The sequence below is a fragment of the Epinephelus fuscoguttatus genome, linkage group LG22 (assembly GCF_011397635.1).
Source record: "Epinephelus fuscoguttatus linkage group LG22, E.fuscoguttatus.final_Chr_v1".
NCBI classification, from domain to species: Eukaryota; Metazoa; Chordata; class Actinopteri; order Perciformes; family Serranidae; genus Epinephelus; species Epinephelus fuscoguttatus.
The window spans coordinates 12,428,832-12,441,498 of NC_064773.1; the positions used below are offsets into that span (position 1 = coordinate 12,428,832).

The 12,667-nt window shown below is 39.7% G+C and overlaps 1 protein-coding gene across 2 annotated transcripts; it reads left to right on the plus strand.

The window, feature by feature from the left end:
- Nucleotides 1–1,144: 1,144 nt before the first annotated feature.
- On the plus strand, nucleotides 1,145–10,610 carry depdc4 (DEP domain containing 4). Of its 2 annotated transcripts, none has more exons than XM_049566526.1 (9): nucleotides 1,145–1,266; nucleotides 3,705–4,128; nucleotides 4,349–4,503; nucleotides 4,593–4,788; nucleotides 6,209–6,459; nucleotides 6,674–6,816; nucleotides 7,270–7,395; nucleotides 7,593–7,671; nucleotides 7,816–10,610. In XM_049566526.1, the coding sequence occupies exons 1-9, from the start codon at nucleotides 1,146–1,148 to the stop codon at nucleotides 8,013–8,015; spliced, it is 1,695 nt and encodes a 564-aa protein (XP_049422483.1). In that variant the 5' UTR covers nucleotide 1,145; the 3' UTR covers nucleotides 8,016–10,610. The 2 variants fall into 2 exon arrangements, with proteins under 2 accessions (XP_049422483.1, XP_049422484.1); XM_049566527.1 differs by lacking the exon at nucleotides 1,145–1,266 and adding an exon at nucleotides 2,536–2,637 and having other exon boundaries at nucleotides 7,816–10,609.
- The last annotated feature ends 2,057 nt before the right edge of the window (nucleotides 10,611–12,667 follow it).

Sequence of the window (12,667 nt, forward strand, 5' to 3'; positions counted from 1 at the left end):
GTAAAAACCTCCTGAACAATGAACACTGAAGGAATTCTAACCAGGAAGTTTCAGCTCGTTGCAATCTACCATCCTCACAGCTAGATGTGTTTATGTGGTCACACCTTACAATATGGTACACAGAAAATGAGTAGTGATCTCATGAACTAATGAGAAATGAATGACGAATGAGAAAGTAACCATTAGTTTATGGTGAGCTCTTGAGTAACTCCATCGAACGTCACACAGTAGCTAATCATTAGTTGATAATTAGTGGATTATTAATGATTGAGAGGGAACTACTTGTATTTTGTGTACCTTTTTGTTAAGTGTTACCCTTTACGTCAGTATACTCACACCTGTGCATGCAGGATTCTTTGCCAGTGCTATTGTACCTTTGTTATCCTTGTAAACCTTATGGTGTGTATGGCATACACTCTTGTGTGGTTGTGGTGTGGTAACTCTGCCTAAGTGGTCAGTGCAACAGTGGTCTGCGTCTTGTTTTTCCATGAAATCAAAGGACCTGTCTCGATTAGGCTTGTGCTGTCGTGTAAACACAATGTCTGATAAACCAGTCATTGAGTAAACACAATAACTGGGCCAATTTTTAACACTGTATTCCTGTAGGCCCAGTTTCTCATTGTCGCATTTCCTGTAACACAACTCTTTCTACAATCTACAGATATCTCACTAGGCCTACATGTTTTACAGTCGGCCATTGTGTTGAGTTAATACTGTGACAGTTTACATCCTGCAGAACTCAGATCAGTTCTGGTTCATGTAGTCAGATAGATTTGGCTACCCACTGTCTCTCAGTGTTTTCTGTCCTAATTCATCATTTCTGCATCATCAGTGTAGTTTTTGTTCACAGGGAGTCGCTCATAACCTTTCATATCAAACCTTTCAAATATTCTCTCCACATATCTCACACATTCATCACTCTGGTGGTCAAAATATTGCACGTTTGAGTTAAGATGAATGATTCTCAATATAGCTCATGGCACAATGGTGAAGCAGTGTTCGATTCTGTTCAGTTCAGTCAAAGAGCATGGATACCGAGAGGCGAAGCTCCGTTGAATTTTTGCCAACAGCCACTAGGGGCGCTGCGGTAGCGCTGCCGCCATTTTGGACTGTTGAGCTTGGACTGTTGCGGCCAGACAACACGCATGACGTCAAGGAGAGAGGAGAAAAGAGTAAAAGAAAACAGTGTAGTGCAATTAACTGCAGCAACTATCAGTGGAACACCCCGCACCTGGCCTTCCACCGTTTCCCGAAGGATCCCGACAGGTAAGAACTCCTGAGGTGTAAGTTTTAAAGTGTTTTAATATCCATAAATATTTACTCTTCTCATAAGTGGGTGTAATATGTAGAGATGCGATCTAGGCCGTTTTTTTTCTTTTTTTTTTATTTTAAAGTCTATATTTTGCTTTATAAAAACGTGAAAAAGCAACTGTGACCAAGCTATCACGAGGTGAGTAGCATTGTAAGCATAATTAATAGCGATATACTTCAGTTTGTCTGTGTGTTTTTGTAAGCAAGCGGGTCTGCTGCGGTCTGCTGACAGTCCAAAATGGCGGCGGTAGGACGAAACCACGGGCGAGTCTGTTGCTATGGGGCGTTCTATTGTGCTTCGCCTCTTGGTATCCATGCTCTTTGGTTCAGTGACAGCTCTTGGATAAAAGCTGTCCTGCGGGTTGGAGGTGCAGGCTTTTAGTGCTCTGTAGCGCCACCAGAGGGTAAGAGAGAGAACAGGTGATGACGGTTGGGTCGCATCTCTCGGGATGTTGTTGAGTCCAGTGATCTTTTCTTAAGACTCTCTGGAGACCTTTCCAGTCTGCCTCTGTACAGTTCACATACCAGGCTGTTAGACAGTGTGTTAGAACACTTTCAAACATAATTTTATGAGTGGTCTCGAACATTCAAGTTAACATCTGCCTTTCACAGTCCACAATTATTCAGATGCAGCAAAACACAAGCTTTAAAAGGAGGAACATAAAAAAATGCATGAATATCGTCAAATCAGATCTTAATTATTATTTTTAGAGTATTTATAATGATTGGATTATTAAAGTTGTGGGGTAAAGATACACTATCGGTGCATTTACATTTCTTAAAATAAAAATGGTTCAAAAGTATTAAATTGATCTGTAATTCTCTGCATGTAGTATTTTTATTTTAATGCTTAAATGCATTTTACCGATTGTACTTGTACTGCAGTACATTTTCGATGCAGGGCTTTTATAGTGTTTTATAGTGTAATTTAATTTTTGTTCACAGGGAGTTGCTCAGGGTTAATTATAATCGTTTGTTATTATGTGTTGTTAAAATCTTATGCAGCGTATTTTCCAGCAGAAAAAAGTAAAAAAAAAAAAAATATGTATAATTATACTTTGGTGTGTCATCTTACTTTTCACTGTTTACTATCTATTTTATTTTAAGCGCCGGTCTTGTGAGCTATAAGTAGCCAGAGCTGGCAGTGTGTGTTACTGCCTTTAGTTGGCAGCAGAGCGCTGTCTGTCACTTGCGTGTAGAAGACGCAGAAGAAGAAGGGGAACGTGTTGACGTCACACGCAGAGCTCATGATGGCGGTTGATTTGACTCCCCGTTTCAGACGGTTGAACAGCCAAACGAGGAGTTTTCGAGAAAATACACAACATGGTAAGATTTGAGTATTAAAATTTAATAAGTTATAAGTTAGTTAATCTCCAGTTTATTTAAATAAAACGCCGCAAACAAAGCACAGCCGTGTAAATAAACGCTACGACGCTGGACGTTAGCATTGACATAAATCCAACGGCCGTGCTAGCTGTTTATTACGGAAATATGTTTATTAAAATGTTTGTAGAGCAGATATCAAGGATATAATTTACAGAAGTAGTGGAGAAAGTATTCAGAATCTTTACTTAAGAGAGGAATCAGTATCACACGGTAAAAACACTCCATTACAAGTAAAAGTCCTGCATTAAACGTCACAAAGTACGTCATATTTTATCAGTTAACATTTAAGTAAGCTTTAACTGCTTTATATACTTTTTAATAAGTACGAAACCGTAGGAAAAGTATATTATGGGGCTGTTATTACGAATGTATTGATGTGAAAGCAGCATTTTATTGTTGTTGGTCGACGTGGAGCTAATTTTAGTTAGATAATGTACAAGAAGGTCGTTTTAGGTGAGACACCATATGTGTTTTTAACATAAAGATATCATTATGAAACTTCCCCAGTTGATTACCTAGCCTACATTAAGATTATTTTTTTTGTGTTACAAGTTTTCTGAAATTGTATGTCTAAATATGCAAAAAAGGCACTATCTAATTAAATGTGTGCTTTTTGCAAACATTTCCAGAACAGAAATCTGAACCAAAATAAACACTGAATGTGTATTTTTATTTCCACTGTTTTAAAAGAAGACATGCTATTGAAGCAAAATAGCCCACACTCTTATAACTGGCCAGTGCATGAAAGAAAAACAGTTTTCACCTGGGATGTCTTGCCTTAATCTTTAACAGTGTATCAGCTTTCAGGGTTGGAAATTAACTTTCTTGTCCACCTGCCACTGTGACTTCATGTCCACCTTTTAATTTGAAGCAGGATATGTTAATTGTTAAATTGTATAAATACATTTTTCAAGGAATGATAATGGACTTATACAACCAGTGTGAAAACCCATAACATCTTAGCTTTTGTATTCAACCCCTTTTTCTCCAACCCTGTCTCCTAACAGTTTTCTCGGGGCCCTTCGGTGCCACCCAGCTGTGGCACAACATCATCCAGGCCCTGCAAACCCAGGTGGAGGTTCGCCGCTGTAGAAGGCATCTCCGCGTTCACACCGAATGTTTCACAGGCTCGGACGCCGTGGATGCCGTCCTCAGTTACTTGATGCAGAATGTGGTGTTTTGCACGAGTGAAGTGTCTCGCCTCAAAGCTGCCCGACTGTGCCAGGCGCTGATGGAGGCCAAGGTGTTCGAGCCAGTGGGTACAAAGCTGTTTCGCAGAGACAAGGAAGTGACCTTTGAGGACAGCAGCTGCAGCCTTTACCGTTTTCTGGAATATAAAGTGGTACCAAATTCTGCCATGAAAGAGTGCAATAGTGACACAGAAAACGTGCCACCAGAGGAACAGGGGCTGAAGAGGAAGAAGAGCTCCAGGTTGGTGTTACTAATCGCATTTTGGATGTATATTTTATTCATATAGAAGCATTATTGTAAAGTAAAGTGACACTCATACACACAGCAGACATGGGAGATGCATTATGTGATATAATAATGATAGCGCCCCAAATATCATCACCTTTTGTATATCACAGTTGATCTTCTCTTGTCTGATCTGAGTGCTCAATAATCACCATAAAGCTTCTTGTTGTTTCAGGAGGCTGAACGAACTGAGGACGATCTCTAATCCCCTTGCTGTCGGACCATCAGACAGGAGGGTTGAGAGGCTGCTGAGAACCATCAACCTGCGACCAACCTTGTCTACAGCTTTAAACACAACCCCCACTACTCCTGCCTTTCTGTCCAAAACTGGTAAGACTGAGCTCATCTGTCAGTATTTGCTGGTACGGTAGAGAACAACAGTTTATGGTTGATTTTTCCTCTTTCTACTCCTTCCCCAGTGATGGATGAAGTTTGGAAGCAGCAGACGCTACTGCAGCTGCTGCAGATAGTAGAGCTGCCCATGCTGGACTGCATCCTGATGTCTCCTTCCAGGGTTCAGCTCCAGGCCTGCAGAGCTCCTGTAGCCACCCAGGACCTGGTTATCTCTAACACATGTCTGGAGAGAGAGCTGCCCGACACTCTTAATCTGCCCCAGTGAGTACTCTAAATACTGCTTCAAGCTTTTTTGCACAGTGGATATAAAACTAGACAAGGTTCCTGCAAGTCTTAAAAGTTGTAAAAAAAAAAAAAAAAAAAAAAAAACTCATAACAGGACTCCACCTTTTTTTTATAAATTCTGGTCTTTGCAACCTCAGTGCATATGTGATTTGCTCCATCTTATACAGTTCCGATATGTTTTTAATCCAGATGTTGTGTGATGGAGGTTCAGGATTCAACCATCTAACTGTGACACATTTAATCGCAGCCCTCAAGAGGATTTGTAATGGCTAAAGTTTTGCCCTCCCCTCAAACCGTTCAGGGATTGCTCAGAGGAGAATCATCCTTGGATCTTTGGGGTTATTTTGATGGTACACTGCTCTTGGGGCATCTAACACATCCTTTCAAAAGTAGCTAAACATGAGGCAAGACCAAAAAACATGAATGTGGTTTCCAGTTTGTGGGCCACATTTTCTCCAACAACTGTCTGAATTGGATGGATTGGATGAATTGGAGCTCACTTTGCTGTTACTCGTGGGGTCTGTATTATAATTTCTTGAAGCAATCTTTCAAGAGTCTTAAATGCTAGGACATGGAAAACAGGATTTTATGGATCACAAATTCAATGAATATTGGCTGTTCAACCAAGATTTTGTGGCATGGCAAACCGGTACAAGGCTGTCAGCACAATGTTAATGAAAGCAGTGGAGTCCCACATGCAGAGTGAGAAACACAAAATCGCCAAGATAACTTGCCGACAAACGCCAGAGATTTCCCAGTTCTGGAGTCTCATTTATAAATATTGCATATGCAAATAACGAGGCCTGAAAGAGGCGTATTTCACTTCCCACCCTAACGTTGTGCTCTGTAAAAACAGACTTGATAGGAGAAGCTTTGAACCATGCTTCCAAACATATAGGAGACGGGACACTGGTGATGCAGATCGTGAGGTGGAAGCCTGATTGTAGAAATTGTCTAATAGTCTTTGGCATGTGCCACTTTTGGATTTGTCGGTCTGTATATTTTTAGAATGGATCCTACGCATTGTTTTATAAATGAGACCCCTGTTCTACTTTTGTCGCAGCTGCAAGATGAAAAAGTATGTTTTATTTTACAATAAAAGTTGGGCCAAAATTGACCTAACCCTTCATAAGATTGTCTTCAGTTTTGGTTATTGCAAAATTGGTCTTAAATTTCATTTTGAGTGGCATTAAAAAGTCATAAGTCTAATTTGCCTCAAGCTGTAGGAACCCTGCTAGAATTGCTGCATTCAGAGATCCTGTTCCAGCATCTTCAGATAGTACAGAGAGAATGACCTATGATTTATAAGCTTTGCAGTTTTGATAGCAGCAGATGCTTGCACATGTATTCCACCTCCTCTACAGTAACAAAAAAACACATTATGCTGTGTTTACAGTTTGGATGGGTGGCTGTCGGCAGCGGCAGACTGCTTGGAGCTCTTTCCCGACCAGCTGATCGTGGTTGCAGGGGAGCAGCTCAGCCAACAAGGTGAAAATACCTTTTCAGAAGACGGCCAGTCGGAGCAGATGGTGAGCCAAAAGAGGCTGCTCTTTGACACTATTGCCAAGTACTACAGTGGACAGGAGAAAGCTCCCCTTCTTTCAGGACACCACGTGGACATACACGCTGCAATCCTGGATTTGCTGGGTGAGACTTATGAAAGTTTACAGTGTTTTTGCCACCTTGAAAACTATGGAGAGAGATTTGACATCAGGTGACAAGTGTGTGTACACGTGAAGCGATAAGCGACAATTCCTCTGTGATTTATAATTCATTGTTTGGCATAGTTTTGTTCCTGTCTTAAAGTTGAAGATCTTCATCCTTTTCCGCCTACAGTCTTGCACATTTATTTTTTTTCCAGATGAAGGGAAGTTGCAGGATGCCATCAAAGCATCTCAGCTGTGTTTTCGACTGCTGGAGACGAGCGTGAGGGATGAGCTCAGGAGACTGCTGACCTTTATGGCCACAGCATCTCACCCAGACGCTTGCCGTCTTCAGAAACAAGTAATTTGTGTCCTTCACCAGAACACACTGTCAGCTCAACACTTCTTTCCACAGTTCAGTGCTTTTATGTGCAGCACTTGAAGCATCATGATAAGAAATACAATAATAAAATGTAGGTTTTAACGTTATATGTGTTTTATGTTAGGCAGACTTTGGTGTTCATAGCTCATGCTGTTAGAGCTGAAACGATTAATTAATCAACTAGTTGTCAACTATTAAATACATTGCTAACTAATTTGATAATTGATTAATCCTTTTGAGTGACTATTAAAAAAAAAGTCACAATTCTCTGATTCCAGCATCCATGTTTTAGAATATGAAGCTTCTCTGCAGCAACATCCATATTTGAAGCATTGTCTTCTGTCATGGCTACATAAAAGTCTGGACAGACAAACTTAGCTGCAACCATGAGGCGGTAATTCAATTTCAATCTGAATGTGTGCTTCCTTTCAGATTGATAACAGGGCCTCGGTCTGCCGCGCTTTTCAGAGAGCAATTGTCCAGAATCATGAACTGACTCGAACCCAAAGTGAAACCCTGGTGCTGTTTCTCATGGACAATTACACTGAGCTCTTCAAGGTACAGTTTAACTTTTTAATGTAGGTAACACAGACATGCTGTTTTAAAGACAGAAGAAAAGTTTCACATCACCTAACTTTTTAATCAGAGCAACTTTTATTAAGCTGCTCTTTTGTCAGTACAGCAAAAATAAAAGCAATCAGTGTTTGATTAAACAATTTTAAATTCCTTTTACTCTCTTTTCCTAATGAATACAGACTCCGACATCCCTTATTGAAGCTGTGAGGAGAACACTGAGGACTATGCAGCAGGGAAAAGACCCTGACTCAACTGCCAGTAAGTTAAATACAACTAAACATGCATACACTAGCTGACATCACACATTACACCATCACCATCATACATATACAGAAAACTTCAAACTTTTTATGTCCACAACGCTTTGGTCAAAACTGTCCTTGTCCCCTTTTGTTGTTGCAGCGTTCACCTTCTGCCAGCAGGTGTCGCCAGAGGAGTACGAGGACCAGCGAGAGGCTGCCACCCTGGAGAGCCTCAAACAGCTTCTTCATGACATCTCCTCCAGCAAAACCTTACCTGTCAAGGAGAGAAGGAGGCTGCTCAGAGAGTTTGAGAAACATCACCCCGTGGTCTTCCTCCAGCATTTATCTAGCACCTTCTGAATCATACATGTAAAGGCTTATCGGTTTGACTTCCCAAGTGCACTTCACAGAGCCAGGTTGCAGTGGTACAGCGCTTACACTGAAGAATAGCAATAATTTAATGCACATTAATCTGGCTCAGATTAAACATGTTGTTGTTAGTGATTGACGTGATGTGATGAAGTCACAAGAGGCCACAGTTGTTGAGGCTTTATTTGTAGATATTCTGTTAAGTCTTGTTCTTTCGTGTTTGTTCCAGTCTTGTAGCACTGGATGCAACTATCTCAATGGTTCTCAGCCTTTTCTCGTGTCAGAGACCCCTAAATGGATACGCATTAAATCACGGACCCCATCTGATAAGATTTCACACCACAAAACTCCATCTAAGGGCTGCGACTAGCGATTATTTTCACTATTGATTAATATGTTGATTATTTTCTCGATTAATCCATGGGTTGTGTGGTCTTTGAAATGTCAGAAAGCGGTGAAAAATATTCTCCCAAAGCTTCAGATTACGTTCTCAAACGTCTTGTTTTGTCCACAACCCAAAGATATTTAGTTTAGTGAGATAGATGTGTGAAGAAACCAGGGGGAAAAAAAATCACATTTAAGAAGCTGGAATAAAAGAATTTTGACTTTTTTTTTTTTTCAAATTAGTTGGTAATTAATTTAATAGTTGACAACTAATTGATTTATTGTTGCAGCTCTACTTCCATATTAAAAGATATTGGTTGTTAGATATGATTGAAATTTGCCTGTGTCCAGACCTGAGTTTGAGTTGACTGATTTCATCTGGCCTCGTGACATGAAACAGCAGTTTCTCAGTTAAAATAAAAAACAAGCCAATCAGTGCCACAGGTGGGACTAGTACTGTAGTCAAGCTGTTGTCAAGCGCTGTTAAATGGTTTGCAGAACCAATGAGTATTAATAACAACGGCTAGCGCTGTAGACAAGATAGATGCTGCTATTGAGGCTGTTCTACATCAGCATGTCTTTTCAGTACTGCCCGACATCATAGTTTGTTTTACTTCGCTCCACTCCACTCTGTAAATCCTGGCAAAACAGGCATTAGTGTGGAGTTAAAATGATGTTAGATTCAGGTGGATATGTTGGCCTCTAGTAATTGGGTAGGGAAAGTGAATCCCTCTCCCCCATGGAAATCTGTTAGAGTGGATGCAGTGTCAAATTGTAGATGGAAACGTATTTTGACAGAATGACAATGCTGTTTAATATTGGGTAAGAATCCTTAAGATATGACCTACAGTTGAGGATGTTACCGTGGAGGAAGTGAGCAGTCACTTTTATGACTCTTAGTCACACTGGGCTCACTTCTATAGCAAAGTTAATGAAAATAAACGGGAAATAAATTTCCCCATGTTTTCTGACGACCCACTGGTACTCCCTGAAGGACCCTATGTATTCCCCAGACCCTTTGTTGGGAACCGCTGCACTATCAGATTAACGCTGTCTGATAAAGCATTGTTGAGATAAAAGTGTCTTTGTACAAGGCGCAGGCTGAATAATACTTGTGAATGGTTTTTGTACTGTAACATTTCATCTGTGACATCAGGTGCCTAAACAGCAGTACTCAGTAAGCTGTAGTAGCTTCAGCTGTTTGTGGCAGTTGACATTTTTTGTTAAGTTAGGACACATCTTTTAATTTTACATTAATGACACTAACTTTATGTTTTAAAGATTAATAACGTTTAAAGATGGCTTATGTGCAGTAGATTGTCCTACTGTAGAATACTAGTCTATGCAAAGTATGAAAACAAAAGGGATTACTGGAAAAGAATACTCTCAGCCATCTAACATGCTGTTTTAAGGTTACGATCAGTGAACAGCTTGTGCACTAATTGATTTACCTCTTGGATAAACTAATGTGTTATCATTAAGAGCTATTTAAGTGAGGTTGACTGGGGCTTTAGAAATGGAAAGTTTGCAGATGTAATGCTGTGCACTTTGATCAGGCATTAATATTTCTACATGCCAAATGAAGACTAATAATATCATGGCAGCCTTTTTTAGTTTTACTGTAGCATGCTGTAGTGTGTTGAAGGAAAAACACAGGTGAAGGGAACACTAATGTAGCTTAATGAGGTTTAACACTGACTTGTTTGTGTTATAGACGAAGACTGATCTCTCTGTGAGGATTTTTTTTTTTTTCAATAAAACTAATATGAAATGAAAGCAGAAAGGGTACAGTAATGTGTTAGGCTAAGCATAGCTCAGGTTTATATGTTTTAATTTTCAGGATGTTTTAACCAACATTTAGTGCCAGTATCTTGGTCAAGTGTTTTTTAATTGTAACTTTTTAGGATTTTACTTAAAAGTTGGACATATTCCTTTTTATGGAAGGTGTGTAATTAATAATGATTTAATATTATTTTAGGCTATTAATTAAAACTTTGGTTTAGCATGATACCTCAGTTGGATATTATCCTTTTAACTCATGAAGCCATGGTCATGCTTTGCAGGCAGAGAGGTAATTTACAGGCAAATCTCAATTCAGTCAGCATCTTCTGTTCTTTACATACACTGAAATCATGTTAGATTGCACTTTATGATGCTGAAACGTGCTTTATTTTCTGTCAGAATAACACGTCTAATAAAAGTTTAATTGATGTTCTCTCAAACAAGACTTTGCTGTTTTTTTTTCTGTGAATCTTAAGTGGTTTTTGATGTGGTTGTAAAGGGCCCCTTATCACGAGACAGTTAAAGAAGTTTTTTTTTTTTTTTTTTCCCTCCAGACACTAAGGTAACTAAGAACTGCAGTGACTTTTTTGTCCTCAGATCCCTCCTTATTGCCTAATTGGAAATTTCAGCTGTATTGCCACTGCAAATGTTTTTAAATTATACTTTACTGCATGCTCAATATTTATAGCTGTTATAAAAATAGTGTACAATAGTTAGACAGGGTCACAAATTTGGACTTAAACTATAGTTTCTACCATCACAATTGTCTATATGTGGCCCAACCTGGGTATTAGGGTCCTAATTTCGTTATTAGCTGTTAAACTCCTGGAAATAATATGTAGGGGCCATTTATTGGTCCTAGCTACCACATTTCAGTGTGTTTAAAGTATGGGGGGGGGGCAACCATGCGCCACTGTCCAAAATAATTACTAGCAAATGTTATCTTAATCATAAATAAATGTAACAAACTGCCATTTTATTACTATTGGTTTGAGTATCACGGTGTATCATATATTGGCTCCCTAAACCGGCACTCAGTCATCAAAACTTTGAGAACCCCTGATCTAAGAGACTGTTCTTTACTTATCAGAGGAGGTGGCTGGGGTGTGGCTTCGTTTGTTTTACCCTTGAAGCTACAAATATTTTTCCTTGAACCTGAGTGACTGGCGGAAAATACATGAACCTCCCTCCACTTAAACTAATGCTGCGTCTCAAATCGCGCACTTCTGTACTTACACTTACAATTTTGAGTGCATAAGTGCGTTCACACTGAGAAGTATGGAAAAATGCAGTACACTATGAGTACCCAGATGGTGCACTCAAAACTGTCAAGAAGTTGAGTGTGGAACTATGGACACTTCTTGTCCTCAATGTTCACCATCTTGGCTACGTAGCGTTTCAAACTGGAAATAGCGGCTGAGGACTGTGCGACCGTGAACGTTGCTGCATTGTATAAATACATGTGATTTTTGCACTAAGCACGACGATACTGTTGTCGGAAGCCAGCAGTATGTTTATTGGGTTAATTTAGCGGTCTGTGATGATATGGTACGCTAATGCTAGTTTGCCAACTCACTAACTTGTGGTCGTCATTTCTGGCGAGTGCACAACGGCTGTGTTTGGATTGAGACAACACTACCCTGTTGAAATTTGCGCACTACGCCAATGAGTACATATAGTGCACACAGTATACTACACTGAAGTGTACTAACGGAAGTATGTGATTTGAGACACACCATAAGTTACTAGATTTTTAAAACGTATCCTTTGACGTTTGAAAGTTGAACGTTAGGAATCCTGGAGTGGAAAAAAAGCCTCAGGTTTCCGCTCTTGTCGTGCATGCTGGTTGATTAGTGCACATGGTTTATTAGATGTAGAATTAAGTTATTTTGCTTAAATATCACGGTTTAAAACACAGATTTTGTTATGTTTTTTTTTTCTAACGGAAGTGTTTGTCACACATAATGTGTCAAAGGACGGTTGGAAATGTGAAAATCCATTGAGAATATCTGTTTTCACAGTTTCGGGCTTTGATAAATGGCATTTTTTTTTACATGCTAACATGCTAATGCTAACATGGCCCCCTCCCCTCCATAAATAATGAACAGTCCCTCAGAGTTTTGTTTCAAAATACTATGAATGGTCAGTTTAGCTGTGTCAAAGTGTCAAAAAAATTCTCCTGGATAACCAAACCCCCTGGAAAGTTGGGTCACAGGAGGTGTTGACTCAAAATGGTCCCCCCAGAATTACACAGGTGACCACGGCCCTGCTACTGGTCCTTGTACAAAAATCTGTGACCTGTCATGACGTCACATTTGCCCTGAGTCTGTGTCCCTATGAAAATATATAAGACGTTCAACACACTGAAAATAAATCCTGTCACTCTTTGTAAACAGTAAATCACGACATTTAACGTACAGTTTATTTGTACATGCAGTGTAGCCAAATAGTTTTGAAAACCTCTGATGACGTCGACG